This window comes from Conger conger, chromosome 9 (assembly GCF_963514075.1).
Source record: "Conger conger chromosome 9, fConCon1.1, whole genome shotgun sequence".
NCBI lineage: Eukaryota > Metazoa > Chordata > Actinopteri > Anguilliformes > Congridae > Conger > Conger conger.
Genome location: NC_083768.1, coordinates 59938323 through 59960604, shown reverse-complemented (window position 1 = coordinate 59960604; position 22282 = coordinate 59938323). Strand labels below are relative to the sequence as shown.

Below are 22282 nucleotides of genomic sequence, written 5' to 3'. Positions count from 1 at the left end.
CAGGTTAATTGGTCATGGTGCTGTATTAGGGTGTAATTAGCAGGTTAATTGGTCATGGTGCTGTATTAGGTTGTAATTAGCAGGTTAATTGGTCATGGTGCATCTGGCTGATCGAGGGTAAGCAGGGCAGCCCATCCCTGGTCCACGCGTGGGACATTTGAACAACGTGCCCTCAGCAGCACCCTGGGGACGGTTGTGTCAGGGTAATCCCGCGCCTGCGTGTTCGTTAATCGGTCAGGGAAGGCATTTGGAAAGCAGGCTCATGCTGAAAAGGCAGCTCTGGCTCCCAGCAGATTTGCTCTTGTGTTTGGTGTGATTGTCTCATGCAGGAGGCCAGGGTCCAAGGCTGTTCTGTTCCTTTTATTTTAGCCGTTTTACTCACTTTCAAAAAAACAAAACAAAAAACAAATGCCAAGTCTGGCTGGCTCTCGTGGAGCGGCATGATTGGCTCGCTGCTCCAGAGGGAGGGGCTTGGCAGGGTCAGCTGATCGCCACACAACAGCACCCCGGGCACCTCGGAATCACGGTCAGGAGCATGAGACGAGACGGCTTGAAGAAGGCGTGTCGCTCTCCTTCGGGCCGCTGAGGGACGGGGTGTGGCCGGTGTATCTAACACTCGCTCTGATTGGATTAGATGGGGTACAAATTGGCTCCCAAATTGGGAGAAAAAAGGAAAAATGAAATAAATATGAGTGTATGTTTTTATTAATTTTTCTGCTCAGTCCAGGGGGGTTGGGGAACGGCAATCTTAATCTGGAACAGGCCCTCTGGAGCAGGTGCAACGCTGAGTCGCCCGTAATATCGAGCGAAACGTGGCTGTTTGCCCGCAGGGTGCTGTTAAACCACATCCCCTTCCCACTCCGACACTCACCCAGAGTCGCTTACAAAGCCACATGCATTCAGACGGCTCACAAGCGCAGAGGAAGTGGAAAAAGTAGTCGACTGTTAATACACCTATTAAACTGCGTTGTGGCATGAATCCAGTGTATTTATAAGATGTTGAATTGTGATGTCCAACCTCTGCACTGCTATCCCTGCTGTTTCAAATACATTTATTTTGGTTATAAAAAAAGGTCACAAAATCCCAGTACAGTCAAAATCACAATTTTAATTCATGGAAAGGCCCCAAACATATATTTTGCCTGTTGTATTCATAATTCTGCTCATCATGGAAGCTGTTAACACTGATCACAGCAGGAATATGGGGTATTGTATAAACCCAGATGTTTAAACAGCGTTGTGGTCATTTACATTCTTGCCAATCAGCAGTGTGTCTGACCTGCGGGCTGTCAATCAGAAGTGAGTATCCATGACAACAGACGCAGTCAAACCACCACCTCAGGTTTAGCAATGCCGCTTAGATTCTGGAAAAAAAGTGAATGGTTATCTTGTGAAGATTGTACATGATATATGGTGGCATGTCTATGTTCTCTGCAGATTGCTGGAGAACATTTAGTGTTGCCTAGTGTTTGCAGCTTCATTCCCCCTGAACAGAATCCACTGGAAATGAGTAGCAGGGTAACTTCTCTTATTTTACATCAAGAGGGCAGGAAAATGAACTTGGGACTTATATTTCAAACATACAGATCATTTCAATATGAAATCTCATCTAGTTAGCGCATTCCTTCTTGCCTACAATGCCTAACTCTGAAATATAAAGACAGAGTTAATTAAGTTAATTAAACCTGCAAGCAGGGCTGAAGGCGGCCAAGCAGTCCAGCAGGGCAGGGTCGCCATGGCAACTTGATCAGATCATGTTAAAAGTGTGGCTGTAAGCACTGATAGTTTTTTGTCAATTGACCAAAGATTGGGTGTAGCCGTGTCTCCAATTTAAGACATATCTCATGGAAAACCTTCAGGATGGCAGAGCTCCAGGACAAGAAGAGTCCTAATGCCCCAGGTGGCATTGAGATTGGTTTTGAAACGCGTGAGATATTGAGGGTCAGAATTTGTTATTTTGAATGTAAGTGTCATATCGTGAGCTATAATAAATACACAGGAGAAATTGATCAATCGTTCTATAAGCCTTTATTTGAACATATCACATTGAGGTGCAGCTGTTAAAAGACTGGTATTGCTTAAGGCAAAGAAATACATTGAGCATTTTAGTAAAACAATATTTAATTTTCATGAAATGCTGTCAATCAAAAGCTGTACAAGTCTTCAAGAAATATAGAATCTATCTAATATATCTAAAACTATTTTATAAAAAGGTAGTAAAAATATATATTTCTGTTTTTGAAAATATTTTTATCATTGGAAAAAGATTTGTAAATTCACACAGGAGAAAGTTCTGTTCTAACAAAATAGTAGTAAGTCTTCAAGAAATATAGAAACTAAAACTTTTATAAAAAGGCAGTAAAAATATGTTATTGAAAATATTTTTATCATTGGGAAAAGAAGTTCTGTTCTAACATAATAGTAATGACAGTAGTATGAAATAGTTTTGAAAAGTAACAAGGCAGCCAGTGCAAGGAACTCACCAGCTATGTACAATAAAATCATCTTTAAAAATGTGATCTTGCAGAGGAGCAAGGAGAGTTTAAAAATGTGATCTTGCAGAGGAGCAAGGAGAGTTGGGATGCTGGATCACTGCTGTCTGGCTGATAACACATCCCTGTGTCGATCAGAGAGCCAACACGGACAGCTCTGACCCACACATGATGCACACAGCAGCCACAACTGAAAGGGTTTGATGGAAATACACACACATCTAAAGCAAAGGCCTACACAGGCTAAAGATAATTGTTTTCATTCTTACATACCTAAAAATGCAATCCATTGTCCCATATTTAATCACATGATCATCTGGCAAGCTGCTATATCCAATGTGTAAAAGTACCAACACTTTCAATGTCCGGATTCATGAGCAAGCTAAGGAACCTGCTGTCAATCATTTCAGGTGAATTACTCATTGATGAATGGCTGATCTAGGAGGATGAGGTTTTATATTAAAACATTTTCCTTTAGCTGTGTGTATGCTGTAAGCTGTGCGATCCAAACTGCTGGGCGGGCACTTCCTCCCACAAAATCTCAAAATGTTGTTTCAGGTGGCTCCTCCCCCACATCATCATAGTCCATCCCACTGGCAGCTGGAGGAAATGGAATAATGAACTTAGCATCAAAACGCGGAATGTAAACGTCACATTAATAATGAAAATCACACGGCCACAGTCAGACACACAACCCCCCTGAGCAGAAGACGGTGAGTTTGGTGACAGGTGGTCACCAGGTCCCCTGAAAGCAAGGAGACTTGTGGTGACTTGTGGGGACTTTTTAATTATGACAATTAATTATCACACATGTCAGAGTGGGGCAAGTTGTCTCAAATCGCCCTAATGATCACACATGGCAGAGTGGGGCAAGTTGTCTCAAATCACCCCAATTATCACACACGTCAGAGTGGCCCATAACCTTTGCTACGTAACCCAACGAAGCTCCGAGCAGCACTCAGGAGTTCCACCCCTCCCAAAATCACACAGCAGCACCTCCTACACAGACCTCCACTACTTTACCTGGACCACAGCAGCACCTCCTACACAGACCTCCACTACTTTACCTGGACCACAGCAGCACCTCCTACACAGACCTCCACTACTTTACCTGGACCACAGCAGCACCTCCTACACAGCTGCAGTACCACCTCCTACCTGAGAGGGAGTGTCCCTTGCTGTCCCCCACGTCTTCATACCCGGAGGGCGGGTCCTCAGATAGGCTCCTCCCTGTGAACAGGACAGGGTGAGTCCTGGCCCCGCCCACACCACGCACGTTCCACAGTGTGTTTAAGCCTGAGGACAGGTGAGGGTCACTCACCCCACCGGGGGGCGCTGTCCGTTTCCCCGCTCTCCAGGTTGTACTTGATCTCCTCGTAGATGGGCTCGAGGAGACGGGCGTGGTCCCACTGAGACAGGGCTGTGTGAACAGAGACAGAAGCACAGAGTCAGGGTGTCCTCTCAGGGAGCTCTGTGGGATCAACCAGGGCCCTGTAGGACCGCTCATCTGAGGTCACATCATGCACAGCTTATCCGGCCAGACTGGGGAGCGACTGGCTGTCTGGTGAGCGACTGAAAGCTGAGTTATGAAGCACAACTCAGTCCTACATTTCCCCTGTCTGTACTGTATGTTGATGTGTTCAGTTTTGTTCTGTGTTGCGTCTTTGAGACAAATGAATGTCCCCATGGTGGGATAATTAAGCCGGCTCGCCCAGGGTCCGTCCGGCCCCTACCTCTCCTCAGATCTCTGTTCTGGAGCAGCAGAACCCCCAGCAGCACCAGCAGCAGGAAGATCAGCACCCCCATCACCAGGAAGGCCACTGCTGGGATAGACAGGCCGGAAGGAGAGGCCGGGGGAGGTTTGGACGTGGGCGTGGTCACAGCTGTAAAGGAGGAAGACGAGGTGCTAGGCATCAGCAGGCACCTACAATGGGCACGCCAGGACACACAAGGACCGCCTAGCTGTGCTTCCACCAGCTGAGCACTCCCTGTCATTTACTTCACTGATGCAGCCTCGCTGCCCCTCAAAGCAAAACCCCGATCTGCCATTAGTCATTCCCCAAGATACCCAGTGCAATAACAGAAAACAGATGCAAGAGTAAGTTTAGCGTTAACGTAGATACATATGTTAGCTGAAGTTGTGCTTTCTGTACAAGACTACCGAGGCGCCAAAACATTATGACCACCTGAGCCCTCTGAAGGTGGCCTGTGGTATCTGTCACCGAGACGTCAGCAGCAGATCCTTGTAGTCAGTAAGGTGCAAGGTGTAGCTGCCCTGGATCAGACTAAAAGCTTTGCCGTTTCAGAGATGCTCCAACCCAGTCATCTGGCCTTGACAACTTGGCCCTTGTCACGGTCGCTCAGGTCCTTATGTGGTCATAATGCGTTGGCTCATCGGTGTAGATATTTTATTACTGTACAAAAAACTGCCTATTTCATTTTAGCAAACTGCTAGCTTGATGTGAGTATTAAGAGACTTCAGACAGCCACACCAGACAGAATGTAATCCTCTAGGTTTCTGTCCTAATACAGAGGAATAACCATTGAGAGTGAACACTCAGATATGGAGTGGTAGTTGGCACTAAAGACTTACGATCGCATTTCTGTCGTGGAATTGCAACACAAAAAATGAATGGAAAATATCTTAATGGCTGAAATTAGTTTGTGAGATTCTAGGTCCATCTTTTACTGGATGAATAAGTCCTGGGACAGGGCTCTGAGCTCCACCCTCCCAAAATCTCTCCTACACTGTCCAAAAGAGTCTGTACCTGCAGTGGGCCAGGAGCGAGATGACAGACCTGCCAAATGAAAATGATTTATTATTTATTCACTCCACTGTTCCTGGGCACTGGTACGGGTTGTGACCCCGATGGTGTTCTCTCTGCCTTTATGTACGCAAACACATCTGTAAGCTCCCCTGATAAAGGGCTTCTGAAGAAGTTAAATGTAGCTCCAAGGCATTATTTCTGCTTGCATTCTGAGTGACTGTGGAAGTAAAGTAATCGTAGAGGTGTGATGCGGGGTGGATCTTTAAGCCGCTCCTAGGCTTGTGGATGTGTGTTTCTGTCAGGGCCACAGTGATTCATCTTCACAGAAGCTGCCACTGGACCAGGTGCGATGTGGAGGTGCAGGCTCACCTGTGCAGGTGACCAGAGCCTGGTTCTGCGATCGGCAGCTGCTGTGCACAGAGTGTGGGCAGTCCCACAGGTGCAGCTCAGTGCCCCTGCAGTTCACCTCAGTCAGCCAGAGGGTGCCATTCCCCGTCCCACAAGTAGCATTACCATGAGCCCCCTGTGCTAACACACAGCCCAGCTGTCTGCACACCACACAGGCATCCATCGTGTCCCAGGAGTCTCCACACACCGACCGCCAGGAGCCCCCAAGGAACACCTCCAGCCTCCCAGAGCACCCGCCTGCCCCCCCCACCACCCGGAGGGGCCAGTGATCTAGAGCAGGAGCCACAGATGAACTGAGCAGCCTCAATACGCTTAACATCTCCTACACACATCTCCACTGACATTATGGCTGATCTCATTAGGTTTAACATCTACAGACACATCTCCACTGACATTATGGCTGATCTCATTAGGCTTAACATCTACAGACACATCTCCACTCTCCACTGACATTATGGCTGATCTCATTAGGTTTAACATGTACAGACACATCTCCACTGACATCATGGCTGATCTCATTAGGTTTAACATCTCCTACACACATCTCCACTGACATTATGGTTGATCTCATTAGGTTTAACATCTACAGACACATCTCCACTGACATTATGGCTGATCTCATTAGGCTTAACATCTACAGACACATCTCCACTGACATTATGGCTGATCTCATTAGGTTTAACATCTACAGACATCTCCACTGACATTATGGTTTATCTCATTAGGTTTAACATCTACAGACACATCTCCACTGACATTATGGCTGATCTCATTAGGCTTAACATCTACAGACACATCTCCACTGACATTATGGCTGATCTCATTAGGCTTAACATCTACAGACACATCTCCACTGACATTATGGCTGATCTCATTAGGCTTAACATCTACAGACACATCTCCACTGACATTATGACTGATCTCATTAGTTTTAACATGTACAGACACATCTCCACTGACATTATGGCTGATCTCATTACACCGAAGTGAATATATTCAGAGTTTCACATGCTTTATGTTCATTGTGCAATTTTATACATTCAAATTAGCAAATTATTCAGTTTACTTTGATATTTCATTTGTGATCGAAAACAAATCTCCCCTCCTTCATTGAAGAAGACCGTTCTCCTAAATGACAATGACATTATTTTTCATGAAATACCGTCAACAGTCAATGACCGCCATACATACATGGCAGTTCCCACACAGGAGTAGATTTTGAAAGGATACTCAGTTGCATGCTGGCCTGCTGATACCTCATCGCATGTTGATAGATCATGGGATTCAGTCTATAAAAACTTACTTGTACAAGGTCTCTGATTTTTCACTGAGCAACATGACAACTTGCTCCGTGGGACATTCTCATCCTCTTCCGCTTTGATGTGGGGAAAATAATTTAATATAAATCAACTATAAATTTTAAAAAGACAGACAGGCCCATGCCACATCATTAACAAGCCCCCTGAAAGCTTCAGATCCAATTTCATCCATGGGGTGATGCAAAAACAAATGTTACAGACATAATCTGCTTTACATATACACCACTTTAAGATAAAACAATGTGATTAATAAAATCATATCCTCTTCATCTACATCTGAAAATGAGCCAGTTATGCTGGAGAGTTTAATTATCCTGTTCCCACTGGGAGTACTACTGTGTTTGCAGGATTAAGGTTTATTCTCCTGTTCCCACTGGGAGTAATACTGTCTTCAGTGGAGAGAGGGTTTACCTGCACAGTTGAGCACAGCCACTGTTTTATCACACTTATTTTCACCCCAAGGGGCTGATGGGCACTGCCACAGAGTGGAGTCATGTGGGCGACATTGGACATGATCCAGCCAGTTTGGAGCAGATTCCACTCTCGGTCCTGTTTGAGACACTTTACCCGTGTTCCCACAGTTCAGCTCCTGACATATGAGAGTAGCTGTGTCTTCCTCCATCCCATTCCAGCACACATTGCCCCAGGTGCCATTGTAGAAAACCTCCAAATTCCCAGAACAGCCTTCACTCAGCCTCATCTCCTTGAATTCTACAAGGACAATATTAGAAATAAATTAGGGATGAAATGGTTTCATAAAAACATGACTTTAAAATAGCTTGGCATAAATGAGAGAGGATACAAACTTAAAAGAGTCAAATGCAGGAATACGTCAGGATGAAAAGCTGTGTGTTCCATTTGTCCAAGTATGTAGAGTCTCTGGTGAGTTACACACCTGAACACACGACCCCCACGTCCTCCTCATGTCCGCAGTCAGTCTGTCCCCATCCGGATGTGGGACAGTCCCAAAGGGACGTCTCGTTCCCCACACAGCCCACCTCATCCAGCCAGACGGGTCCATTTCCTGGCCCAAAGAAGGAGGGTAGCGGGGCACTGAGGGCCGTCCCACACTGGAGCTGCCTGCACACCACCTGAGCATCCTCCAGGTCCCAGGAGTCATCGCAAACCGTCCCCCAAGAACCGTCGTGGAGCACCTCCACCCGCCCCGCACAGCGCCCCCCTCCCCCTACCAGCCTGAGGGACCGGCGGTCTGAGAGAGGGGGTTGGAGAGGGAGGGAGATATTTCATTGAAATGCAGGCTTGTGTGAACCTATCTGATGAAAACTCAACTGCAGAGACAGTTGATCAGCAAGCTGTACTCACTGGAGCAGACGATGGACACCCGTTCCCTGGAGCTGCAGGTGAGATTGTGTGGAGTTCTGCAGTTCCTCAGGTGAGACTCTCTCCCGGAGCACTCAAACCCCGTCAGACACACGTCACTGGCCCCCGTCCCAGACGGAGAGGAGCTGTAGACCTGCACCGCAGAGCCGCAGCCCAACTGCCTGCAGGCCACCGACGCCTCCCTGGAGCTCCAGGACCCCCCCACTCTGCTCCAGGTCTCCTGGTCGTACACCTCCACTGGGCCCCCACATTCACTCTCTCCAGCCAGCCGAACCGTCCCGTCCAGAGTGGAGAGAACAGAGCCTGAGGATCCCAAGTGTGTTACTGACACTAATGTGCACAGGATTACAGACTGCACCTCTGTGTGTTACACTAATGTGCACAGGATTACAGACTGCACCTCTGTGTGTTACACTAATGTGCACAGGATTACAGACTGCACCTCTGTGTTACACTAATGTGGACAGGATTACAGACTGCACCTCTGTGTGTTACTCCCACTAATGTGCACAGGATTACAGACTGCACCTCTGTGTGTTACTCACACTAATGTGCACAGGGTTACAGACTGCACCTCTGTGTGTTACTCCCACTAATGTGCACAGGGTTACAGACTGCACCTCTGTGTGTTACATTAATGTGCACAGGATTACAGACTGCACCTCTGTGTGTTACTCACACTAATGTGCACAGGATTACAGACTGCACCTCTGTGTGTTACACTAATGTAGACAGGATTACAGACTGCACCTCTGTGTGTTACATTAATGTGCACAGGATTACAGACTGCACCTCTGTGTGTTACACTAATGTGCACAGGATTACAGACTGCACCTCTGTGTGTTACACTAATGTGCACAGGATTACAGACTGCACCTCTGTTACTCACACTAATGCACCTCTGCAGGATTTGTTCACTCAAAGGGCATTCAACTGAAAACATTTTTCTAACAACTTTAAAGTTTTTCTTTCTAGTTTGCCAGAGACGGAACGCGAGAGCACTGAGCACTGAGAGAGAGCACTGAGAGAGAAACAGTGTGAACTGGGTATGGTGTAAATGTGTGGTAAATTGTGTATGCAGTGGGCAGTATGCAGTGAGCAGTATGCAGTAGGCAGTATGCAGTGGGCAGTATGCAGTATGCAGTAGGCAGTATGCAGTGGGCAGTGCACATGCACACAGCACAGAGAACATGACTCACCATTGCAGATGACTCCAGCCTCTTGTTCACGTGAGCACGCAGCTCGGCTCCAAGAGGAAACCGCACACTGTGAGAGCCGTGTCTCGTTACCACGGCAATCAAACACATCGTGGCTGATTGGCCCACTCCCAATTCCAAACCAGGTCTGTCCTGGCACTGCCACTGCAGTCCCACACCCCAGCTGCCGGCAGAGGACATTGGAGGCCCTGCTATCCCAGCATGCATCACACACTGTCCACCAGGTACCCTGGTACTTCAGCTCCACTCGACCAGAGCAGATGTCATGGCCGCCAGCCAGCCTGGACTCTGTGTACCCTACACACAGAACAGTGGGGTTAGCATCTGCCCAGCACTGAGATACTAAAGGAAACTTATGGAAGAGGCTAACAGTGGGGTTAGCATCTGCCCAGCACTGAGATACTAAAGGAAACTTATGGAAGAGGCTAACAGTGGGGTTAGCATCGGCCCAGCACTGAGATAATAAAGGAAACTTATGGAAGAGGCTAACAGTGGGGTTTGCATCGGCCCAGCACTGAGATAATAAAGGAAACTTATGGAAGAGGCTAGCAGTGGGGTTAGCATCTGCCCAGCACTGAGATAATAAAGGAAACTTATGGAAGAGGCTAACAGTGGGGTTAGCATCTGCCCAGCGCTGAGATAATAAAGGAAACTTATGTTAGAGGCTAACAGTGGGGTTAGCATCTGACCAACATTTGAAATAAATGTCCCACAGATTGAACTCATAAGAGTTGACTCTAAGAGTTCAAGATAAAGATTTCATTAAATATAAGTGTATACAGTCTGTGGGAAGTTTATTTCATATGTTGGTCAGAAGCTAACCCCACTGTTAGCCTCTTCCATAAGTGTCCATGTTCTCCTCGTGTCTGTGTGGGTTTCCTCTGGGTATCTGGGTTCCTCCCCCCATACAAAGACATGCAGTTTAGGCTACTTGGGGGGCATTAACAGGGTGTTGCTGCAAAAGAGCATGTGTTCTCAGTCAACCTACCCTGTATAAATAAAGGTCAATTATAATAAAATGATCTCTGAAACTATCACAATGCACTGCAGAGAGCACTCTTACCAGAACACACCAGGCCCACATCGTTTCCATGGGAGCAGGGTTGATTCTGTGAGGGTGCTGTGGGGCAGAAGTAAATGTGAGATTCGCTGCCTCTACACTGAATCTCCTCTGCCCACACCTGGCCCTCGCCCTGGCCGAATGCAGCTGCCCCGCGCAGCTCTTTAGGAGCCCCACAGCCCAGCTCCCTGCACACAACCTCTGCGTCCTGCTGGTCAAAGTCAGCATGACACACCGTGCCCCAGGAGCTCCCATGATGCACCTCTACTCTCCCAGAGCACAGGTCAGTGCCGCCCACCAGCCTGACAATTTGAGGAGCTGGAGCTAAAGAAAGAATAAAGAGAGAATCATCAGCAATGACCGGCACCTTATTCCAGAGACAACATTCAGCACAGCTGTCTGAACACAGGCCTGCACAGGTATTATACATGGAGTACAGCAGTGTGAGATGAGCCAATCACATGTATACTGCAATGTGAGATGAACCAATCACATGTATCGTGCAATGTGAGATGAGCCAATCACATGTATACTGCAATGTGAGATGAGCCAATCACATGTATCCAGCAGTGTGAGATGAGCCAATCACATGTATACTGCAATGTGAGATGAGCCAATCACATGTATCCAGCAGTGTGAGATGAGCCAATCACATGTATTCTGCAATGTGAGATGAGCCAATCACATGTATTCTGCAATGTGAGATGAGCCAGTCACATGTATACTGCAATGTGAGATGAGCCAATCACATGTATTCTGCAATGTGAGATGAGCCAATCACATGTACACTGCAATGTGAGATGAGCCAATCACCTGTAAATTACAGACAGACTTAAAAAAACATTCTAATAGTTATGGAAAAAGACCATGAGAAACATAAATATGAGATTCTGTAACTGTGTAAATTCTGGATTGGTTCAGTAAGTGTAACAATGCACACACTTACCAGCCCAGCATTCAGTTACCATTCTGAACAAACATGAGCAGCATGTCTCTGTATTATTATGACATAAAAAGCATTATATCCTCATGTAAATACAGAGGGCTGAGTTGGGTTAAGAACATTGGTAAGAGCTGAATAACACTGAGTCCTACCTGAGCAGATCACTCCAGCGTCCTTTTCATGATCACAGTTATGTTTACCCCATCCTGGTGACCAACACTGCTTCAGTGAGGATTCTGATCCTCTGCAGGCCACATAACCCATCCATATTCTCCCAGACCCTGGTCCAAAGTGAGCCTCTCCTAGTGCAGCTGCAGCATCTCCACAGAGCAGCTGTCTGCACACCACCCCAGCATCACTCATACCCCAGCCAGCATGACACACTGTCCCCCACTCTCCCCGATGGTAAACCTCCACTCTCCCAGCACAGGGGCTGCTACCATTCACCAGCCTCACAATGTCTGAGAGAGAGAGAGAGAGAGAGAGGGGGGGAGAGTGAGAGAGAGAGAGGGAGAGAAAGAGGGGAGGGAGAGGGAGAGATTTTCGGAAATTCGTGTGCAAATATTTATGTGATCAGAAACAAACAAACAACTTTCTCTCTCTCCCTCTCTCCCCATCTCTCTCTGTCTCTCTCCCCCTCTCTGTCTCTCTCTCTCTCCTCTCTCCCTCCCTCTCTGTCTCTTTCTCTCTCCCTCTGTCCCTTACTCCCCCTCTCTCTCCACCCTCTCTGTCTCTTTCGCTCTGTCTCTCTCCCCCCCTCTCTCTCCCTGTCTCTCTTTCTCTCCCCCTCTCTTTCCCCCTCTCTCTTTCACTTTCTTCTCCCTCTCTCTCCCGCTCACTCTCTCTGAAATTCAAGTTCCTTCATAGGCATGACAAAATTTGCATTTGTAACATCTTAAACAAAATAACACAGTAATAAACACAGGATAATAATTATTTTTATATATATATATATATATATATATTTATATATATATATTTATATATATATATATATATATATATATATATATACATACACCGTACTGTGCAAAAGTCTTCTTTTGGAAAATGAATATTTGGAAATCTCAAATGTGTTCTTTTATACTAATGTAGCGCCTCTCTAGCGCGTTTGACTAATGTGAGAGGTGGCTAACCTGTGTTCTTTAAAATATATATAGCTTGGGGTTTCACTTATTAACTTATTAGTATTAACCTAATGTGTGTATGACTACTCACTTTTTAAATTTAATGCTCTTTTCCCTTTAAATCAGTGTTTAAGCATGACTTCTTACATGTTACTATTAACTAAAATGTCTTTAGAATTACTTTCCTTCTAAATAAACACTTTTAGCCTTTAAACACTCTTATTAGCTTAAACAAAATTACTACTTGTCTTAATTAACTTAAAACATCAAGAGTGGTCATTAACCACAACTGTTTTATAAAAAAGTATAAAATATTTACTTAGAAAATAGAACTCAGTGTTTAACGCTTTTCAAATATCAAATGTCACGTCAAATGCATTCAAATGAACAGCAAAACCTACGGGCCCAAAGAAATAAAATAGCCGGCAATAAAAGAACCTAGCTTGAAATACATAATACCCAGTTCACGTGATGCAGGCCTGAATGTAGCTCGTGTACGTTGTAGCCTAAAACAAACTGGCTGCTTCACCACGCGGGCAAAAACAAAAGAACGGTACCTTTACTCAATGGAATGTGGGCTCACGCGCAGGTTGCAAGGCGGCAGGAGTAGGAGGAGAGATGACGAGAAGAAGCACGTGGATGAGGAGAATATTCACAGGGCCGAAGAGAAAACGCACACAGCTGACGATCTCGGCAAAGTCCACCATTCGGCAACGCTATCCGGCTCCGTCGGGTCTTTGTGTTCGTCGTCGTCGTTGTTCCACACAGGCTTTACTAGTCGAGTTCGCTGGTCGCTAGCTTGTTAGCAAAGTCCATACAAATGCACTAGCCACTAAGTCAGCGGCTAGACTAAATTTCCTTGTCTTCTTGTGCTGAGCAGTTCACTCAAAACGGACAGAGATATCACCATTAAAGTTTCTGTAAGAGTCCTGGTCGAACTCTTTCACTAAAAATGGTGTTGACATTAACTTAACAGTTCGTGTTTCACTTTACAGCAGACAACACGCTTCACACGTCTTCCTTGTTCGTCGCTCTCTCCAACTCCGCCGTTTTTCCTCACGTTTTTCCATTCCACTCGCTTCCTTGTGCTCTGACCTCGAATATGATTGGCTCATTCACAAAAGTTCCAGAAATAAAACAGATCCACAAAACTCTTCCTTATTCTTACAGGCATATTTAAAGCATTTTCACATATTTTTAACACAACAAATAATGAACCTTTTAAATGCTATATTCAGTAAACCATGAACATTACACGATATTCATTGTTCTCAATGAGCAAAATCATAACTTCATTGCTGGTTTTAACATTGAATCAATTAATCTTAACATTTTTAACCTTAAATGCTATTTATTAAACTATGAACTCATTTATTCCTTTATATTCTTATGAATACATTTCAACAGGGTTACACTAACAAACACAACAAAATAAACATAAAGTCTAGGGTGCCTAAGACTTCTGCACAGTACTGTATGTGCACATGCACATACACACACATATTACATACAAATTGTTCTAACATACTAAGGTATATAGGTAATAATCGAAAAATAACAGCTTACATAACAGGCATGTGTGAGTGTATGAATTCTATGTCAATATGTGTGTTTGTGTTTGTGTGTGTTTGTGAATTGTAGTATTGTATGATGTTTGTTTTCTCACTCACTGTCTCTGAGTATGTGACATTCAGACACATATTTTACTGCAATATGTGCAGTTGTTCCCTCCCCCAAGACTATCGGCAGTTGGTTTCTCTCTTCTAGATGGAGAAAGTTGGGGATATGTTTTTTTTAATTTCTTAAAATATTTTTCCCGAATTTTATTATATTTTTGGCGATTTCGAAGGAAGCGCACCTCCGTTTCAACCTCACCTGTCTTACACTGACCACATATCCTCTGTTCTTTTGGTAGCCAGGACAACCAGGCCTACCTTTTTCAATGGCTAGGTTGTGGTCACTGAGTCTATACTTGGTAAGGAGTCATGTCTGCTTCAGACAGTCAGAAGATATTCAGCCAATTTGTATTCTCGTTTTAGGGCCAGGTAGCAAGTAAGCTTGTCTTGTGTTTTGGTTTGGTTGTTCCAATGTTCCAGATAAATAGTTTTATTTTGTTTAGCAATTTGGTTTATTCCGATTTGTGTTTGTGAAGCAGTGCTGGTCTGAGGGATGTTCTTGTTAGGTGTGAGATGATTAGTTAGTCTCAGTACCAGCTGACTTAGTGGACTCTTTTCAGGGTTCGGCTCTCGGGTTTGAAATGCGTGGAACTGCAGTGTTGTTTTGGGACTTGATTTCAGATGCATCCAGAATTTGAGAACCAATGGGAATCGTCCTAATTCAGCCCTGCCTGCATTGTTTGGTGTTTTTTGTTGCATGTTCAGAATTGTTCTGCAGAATTCTTGATGTAGGTCTTCAGTTGGATGCTTCTCCCATCTAATGTAGTCATGTTGACTGAGTGGACCCCATACTTCACTTCCATACAAAGCAATTGGCAGGATTACACTGTCAAATATTTTTTACCAGATTCTGATTGGAATGTCAATCTGGAATAATTTTTTTCTGATTCTCAGGCTGTGGGGAACTCCCTGCATGCTTTTTGAGTCAGTTGTGAGTCTCTGAATGCTGTTCTCTGTCTCTGACAGTTTATTCTCTCTCATTTCAAACGCAAACGCGAGTGTTAAATCTGCATTTAACAGTCTTTCCACTTTTTTAAATGGGCCATGTCTTCACTGATACTCTCATCTTCCATTTGGTTTTCAGTATGAAATTTGCACCGTTCCGCAATAAAATTTGTTTCGGGAACATAAAACCCCATTACTTATTTGCAGTTTTCCCACTTGGCTTATCAGGTGCACACAAGTCCATGAGAACCGCTCCACAAGAGAAAAAAACACTTCTTTTTGTCATCTTCCGTCAGACCATTTGGCTGAAAACACTGTTCCAGCCTGTCCTCATCAGCTCCAAAGGTTTCTTCCCCTTCCTCAAAGTGAAAATCGTCAGACTTTCCGAAAGTCGCCATTTTGTCTTTCTTTTTACTCACTAAGATAGCCAGCCATCTTGTTCTCGCATGATTTAAGAAATCCCATCCTCGTTGTCAGTTCTGTTGTATATCCAACAGAGAAAGTATAAATAATGGAGAACAGAGGCTTCACTCATAATTCAAAAACGTATGGCCATTTCATTAATCACTAGATTAATCATGGAGGATTTAAATAGTTTGAGTTTGATAGTGCAAGTTTAACAGGTAGTTCTCTGGATGCACATAAGGAGAATCTCATTGATATTTATTTGACCATTGAACATAAAGGTCATGGCGGAAACCAATGACATTGTAAGAAGATGATTTAAACATATTCAGTTTTAACCCTTAATATACCACAATAAGGAAAGAACTGGGGAAATTTTCAAATCAAAACAGAGACACAAAAACTATTGATTTATTCTCTGATTCCTATGAGACTCTCAAATACTATAAACATACGCTCAGAACCAAAAATTCACAACACACTCACAAGCAACTGAGAATTGAGGAGTCCATGAACACAAACTGAATTTAAGAATCTCAAAGAAACAAAGTAGAATTGGCTATACAAAATGGACTAGCCATGGCAACACTTTGTATGCAAACATAACACCAGGCATACAATCAGAGAAAATTAAATTGGAATTTGCAATTCCATAAGACAAGCAGAACCCCCATTACTGAGCATGAGCTCAGAGAGAAACTTCAGGTCCTGAAATCTAAAACAGCAAGTGGTCCTGATAGTGTTTTAAATGAGATGCTGAGACACAGAGGAAGTGGTCCTGATGGTGTTTTAAATGAGATGCTGAAACACATAGGAAGTGGTCCTGATGGTGTTTTAAATGAGATGCTGAAACACAGAGGAAGTGGTCCTGATGGTGTTTTAAATTAGATGCTGAAACACAGAGGAAGTGGTCCTGATGGTGTTTTAAATGAGATGCTGAAACACAGAGGAAGTGGTCCTGATGGTGTTTTAAATGAGATGCTGAAACACATAGGAAGTGGTCCTGATGGTGTTTTAAATGAGATGCTGAAACACAGAGGAAGTGGTCCTGATGGTGTTTTAAATGAGATGCTGAAACACAGAGGAAGTGGTCCTGATGGTGTTTTAAATGAGATGCTGAAACACAGAGGAAGTGGGCCTGATGGTGTTTTAAATGAGATGCTGAAACACAGAGGAAGTGGTCCTGATGGTGTTTTAAATGAGAGGCTGAAACACATAGGAAGTGGGCCTGATGGTGTTTTAAATGAGATGCTGAAACACAGAGGAAGTGGTCCTGATGGTGTTTTAAATGAGATGCTGAAACACAGAGGAAGTGGTCCTGATGGTATTTTAAATGAGATGCTGAAACACAGAGGAAGTGGTCCTGATAGTGTTTTAAATGAGATGCTGAAACACAGAGGAAGTGGTCCTGATGGTGTTTTAAATGAGATGCTGAAACACAGAGGAAGTGGTCCTGATGGTGTTTTAAATGAGATGCTGAAACACAGAGGAAGTGGGCCTGATGGTGTTTTAAATGAGATGCTGAAACACAGAGGAAGTGGTCCTGATGGTGTTTTAAATGAGAGGCTGAAACACAGAGGAAGTGGTCCTGATGGTATTTTAAATGAGAGGCTGAAACACAGAGGAAGTGGTCCTGATAGTGTTTTAAATGAGATGCTGAAACACAGAGGAAGTGGTCCTGATGGTGTTTTAAATGAGATGCTGAAACACAGAGGAAGTGGGCCTGATGGTGTTTTAAATGAGATGCTGAAACACAGAAGAAGTGGCCCTGATGGTGTTTTAAATGAGATGTTGAAACAGAGGAAGTGGTCCTGATCGTGTTTTAAATGAGATGCTGAAACACATAGGAAGTGGTCCTGATGGTGTTTTAAATGAGATGCTGAAACACAGAGGAAGTGGTCCTGATGGTGTTTTAAATGAGAGGCTGAAACACATAGGAAGTGGGCCTGATGGTGTTTTAAATGAGAGGCTGAAACACAGAGGAAGTGGTCCTGATGGTGTTTTAAATGAGATGCTGAAACACAGAGGAAGTGGTCCTGATGGTGTTTTAAATGAGATGCTGAAACACAGAGGAAGTGGTCCTGATGGTGTTTTAAATGAGATGCTGAAACACAGAGGAAGTGGTCCTGATAGTGTTTTAAATGAGATGCTGAAACACAGAGGAAGTGGTCCTGATGGTGTTTTAAATGAGATGCTGAAACACATAGGAAGTGGTCCTGATTGTATTTTAAATGAGATGCTGAAACACAGAGGATGTGGTCCTGATGGTGTTTTAAATGAGATGCTGAAACACAGAGGAAGTGGTCCTGATGGTGTTTTAAATGAGATGCTGAAACACAGAGGAAGTGGTCCTGATGGTTTTTTAAATGAGATGCTGAAACACAGAGGAAGTGGTCCTGATGGTGTTTTAAATGAGATGCTGAAACACAGAGGAAGTGGTCCTGATGGTGTTTTAAATGAGATGCTGAAACACATAGGAAGTGGTCCTGATGGTATTTTAAATGAGATGCTGAAATACAGAGGCACAAAATTTCATTTGGCCGTTCTTAAATTATTTAATTTGGTTCTGAGGGTAGCTTTCTTCCCTGACATCTGGAGTCAGTGGGCCTCATTTATCAATATTTTCGGAAATGTGTGATCAGAAACAAACTAACAACTTTCAGCAGATTCATTAAACACACCTAGACACAGGACAAAATTTGTGATTTGCATTGCGCTATGGACGCTCCATATGTAGAATTTTGGCTTTTTGAAGAGATAAAAAAAAAAAAGCTTGTCTGAAGCGGAGATTGAAGTTTTGTTAAAGGAAGTACAACAAGCCAAAAACATACACAGATCACCGAACGTTAAAACCACCTGCTTAAAGCAGTTTTTTTCACAATTATAAACGCTTTAAACTGCATAAACTTGTATATAAACACTTAATAGTGCATTTGTTTTTGTTATTTAAATATCTTGGTAGGTAATGGTGTGCATGATCACGTCTATCTTCACAAGTGCTCAAGGATCTGTAGAATTTTAAAATAAAATATGAATTACTGGAAAAATAAAATAACAAAACACACACTCTTTCATTTTCAACACATACAAACAGCTGAGACTCGTGAAGTTTGTTCGGCTCCTATGAAAAAACTGACATCTGAAAACTTGAATTATTTGTGGAAGTGCATTTCTGATGGATTTACGGTTCATTTCGTTTGGCTCTCTCCCTCACTCCCCCCTCTCTCTCTCTCTCTCTCTCTCTCTCTCCCCCTCTGTCTCTTTCTCTCTCTCTCTCATATTACTATTCCGTACTCTTATAAATAAGGAGCAGGTCTGCTCTTGAATAATAAATAATAATAACTTGATCAATGGCATGTGAAATGGTGGGATGTGTTTGACTTGTTGGGGGTTGGGTAGTTGACAAAAACTTCAATCAATGGACCTCAATCAATATATTAGTCTACCATCACTACAGTATTACTACTGCAATTATTGCAAATGGCAGTAAAGTGGAAGATGCCCTAATGACATGTAGCAGGGTAAAGACTGGAAAAGTAAAAATGATTTCCACAGAAGAGGCATCTTCTGCATACAGCCGTGATCCCCAGCAGATGGGGAAGGACAGTTCCTCTAAAGACACACAACTGTGTCACACAAATGTTACATTTTAATAAAAGTCTGTCATTTTATGAGATAAGACAGGAAGTCTGACTTTGGGTGAACGTTGCTTCAGTGCTTTTGAAGTTCATGTTTCCACAGGTGTTACCACTGATGTGCCAAATAATCTTTGAATTTTTTTTATTAGTCCCTGTACGCAGGAGATGAGTACATTTCAATAAGTGTATTAAATTAAATAAAGTGTATTCATTAATAAATATAATTAATATGGAATCAAATGTATCGCTGTGAAGAGAGTGCGTCACATTTCCGTTCAGTTCAAACATGTCAGAGGCTTCAGACTTTCACGAACTTAAAACACTAAACAGTAGCCAGTAAGAAAAATAATACCATCTTATTACAATTCTCACACTAAACTGCAGGTTGTATTTTTCAGAGAGTAAGCTGGCCCTAGACTTTAAGGGAAAATCAGATGCCAACTTATGTAGACCTGAAAAATTATAGAAACACCATTTTGACTTTATATACGTACACTAAAACACGAACACAATACCAATACCAAACAAATTGCTTTCTCCTGGCACAAATTTTTCAATTTATACATTTACAACCAGTGAAGAAAATACAGAAACAGTTTAGAATATATATTTATAAATAATAATGAAATCTTAATGAAGCATGCAGAGAAATGTCCCTCCAGTAATCTGTGGTGTTTAGAGGCTGCCTGTAACCCTGCTCTTACTGGAGAGCCCTTTGACCAGGAGACCCTCTGACCCCTTGGCCCTGACCCCCAGTCTCTGACCCTGACTGGGTGTGGAGAAGCAGGAGAGGAGGATGAAGCTGGTACTCACTGGCTGTGGAGAGCAGGAGGAGGGAGGAGAGAGAGAGGAACAGCAGACATCTCTCCATCTTCAGCGCAGACAAGCGTACCCTTCCACAGAGCAGAGTGCTCACACCTGCACCTCTGAGCTCTGAGTGAGACTGAGCTCTGTGCATATGGACCCTGCCCCCCAGAGACAGCACACTCTCTCCTCCACCAATCACATTCACCACTGCCTTATTAGAACACGGCACCAGCACCACAAACACACGTAATGACAAATCAGCACCCGCCATTTACATTTTCTCCATATATACCAACTCTGCGTCACTGCAGTCAGCCAGGACTCCTCCCACCAGCAGGAGGCCCCGCCCCCGTGACTCACTGCACGGTCAGACACGGAAGAAGAAAGCGGATCATTTCCTAAAAGTTTTCGTACCGTCTGAAGCCCTATGGTAGTGTCAATCCATCGCTTCCTAAGAGCTGTGAAATACAAAATAGATGGCAACTGACCTTCACAAGTCTGGTAATGGGCACAAAAAAATGTAAATAAGTGACAATGATAAACAATGAACATGATAAACGGTTTTATTACAGATTTGCCAGGAACAGGATACAAGTGCAGGTTGTCCCCACAGACGGGGGGGAAGATGGTGGGCGGCCATAAAGAACCCGAGGATCATGGTTTAAACGCTTAAAGATCATGGATTAAACGTTTAAAGATCATGGTTTAAACACTTAAAGATCATGGATTAAACGTTTAAAGATCATGGTTTAAACGCTTAAAGATCATGGCTTAAACGCTTAAAGATCATGGTTTAACAGTTTAAAGATTATGGTTTAACAGTTTAAAGATCATGGTTTAACAATTGCAGAGATTGGATTGGAATGATGACTGGAAGAGAGTGCTATGGTCAACTTTTTGGCCAAACACACCATCAACATGGCGCCATAAGAGGAATGCATAGAGAGAACCGACTGTCAGACACCTACTGGAGACTTCTCAACGAGACAATGGAGGCTTTTATTCAACCCCTGATTCATCTGTTCGGTCTGACCGTTGGTTTGGGGATGAAAGCCGGAGGATGATCGGGCATTGGCTGCCATCAGGTCACAGAATGCCGGGCAGGAAAAGCGAGGTCCCCTGTGGGACATGGCTTCCAGAGGGAGGCAGTGGAGGCAGAAACATGCAGGAACAGGAGCTCCCTTTCCCTGGATGACGGAAGCGTGGGAAGGGCCATGAGGTGGACGGACTTGGAGAAACGGTCCACAACGGTCAGGATCACGGTCATGCCTTTAGAGACAGGAAGGCCAGAATCCAGAGCCACGAGTGACCAAGGACATTTGAGAATTGTGCTGAATTTATTCTCTTTTTTACACTTGGTGATGCTACATGTGAGAACACTGAGCAGGGTTACAATGTGTGCCCCTTTTGAACGACTGGCACCCCATACTCACGCTCACACCCCTGTGCCAAGCACAGGAAAAAACAAACCGCTATAAAATGTCATCTGATTAGCTCTAGTGGAAAAATGTAGATGAATAAAGCTGATATGACACATGAGAAGCAGCTTCCTGCCCTGCAGCTGGGCTTGTGATCAGGGGCTGGAAGTGGGTTTGAGAGCTTCTCACAGTAAAACGCTTCACTCCGCAGCTCTTCAAGTTGGGGTAGTTAAACGGTAAACATTTGGCATTTATCCAAAGCGCTGTACAACTGATGCTTCTCATTCACCCAGTCATAAACATGACGATTGGCTGCCATGCAAGGCACCAACCAGCTCGTCAGGAGCAATTTGGGGGTTAGGTGTCTAGCTCAGGGACACTTTGACACACCCAGGACGGGATCAAAGCAGCAACCCTCTGACTGCGAGACAACTGCTCTGACCACCTGAGTCAATGAGACAACTGCTCTAACCACCTGAGCCAAGGAGACAACTGCTCTGACCACCTGAGCCAATGAGACAACTGCTCTGACCACCTGAGCCAATGAGACAACTGCTCTGACCACCTGAGCCAAGGAGACAACTGCTCTGACCACCTGAGCCAATGAGACAACAGCTCTGACCACCTGAACCAATGAGACAACTGCTCTAACCACCTGAGCCAAGGAGACAACTGCTCTGACCACCTGAGCCAATGAGACAACTGCTCTGACCACCTG

The 22282-nt window shown here is 44.2% G+C and overlaps 1 protein-coding gene across 1 annotated transcript in view; it reads right to left on the bottom strand.

The window, feature by feature from the left end:
• Positions 1–22282, bottom strand: part of LOC133137741 (scavenger receptor cysteine-rich type 1 protein M130-like) — a 56934-nt gene that overhangs the window by 4265 nt on the left and 30387 nt on the right. The window contains exons 7-16 of the mRNA XM_061256070.1: positions 10609–10907; positions 9774–9842; positions 8287–8631; positions 7883–8197; positions 7399–7698; positions 6972–7043; positions 5630–5938; positions 4226–4375; positions 3814–3912; positions 3651–3722 (exon numbers count right to left, since the gene is read on the bottom strand). Coding sequence (XP_061112054.1) covers positions 3651–3722; positions 3814–3912; positions 4226–4375; positions 5630–5938; positions 6972–7043; positions 7399–7698; positions 7883–8197; positions 8287–8631; positions 9774–9842; positions 10609–10907 — 2030 coding nt within the window. The remainder of the gene's footprint in view (positions 1–3650; positions 3723–3813; positions 3913–4225; positions 4376–5629; positions 5939–6971; positions 7044–7398; positions 7699–7882; positions 8198–8286; positions 8632–9773; positions 9843–10608; positions 10908–22282) is intronic.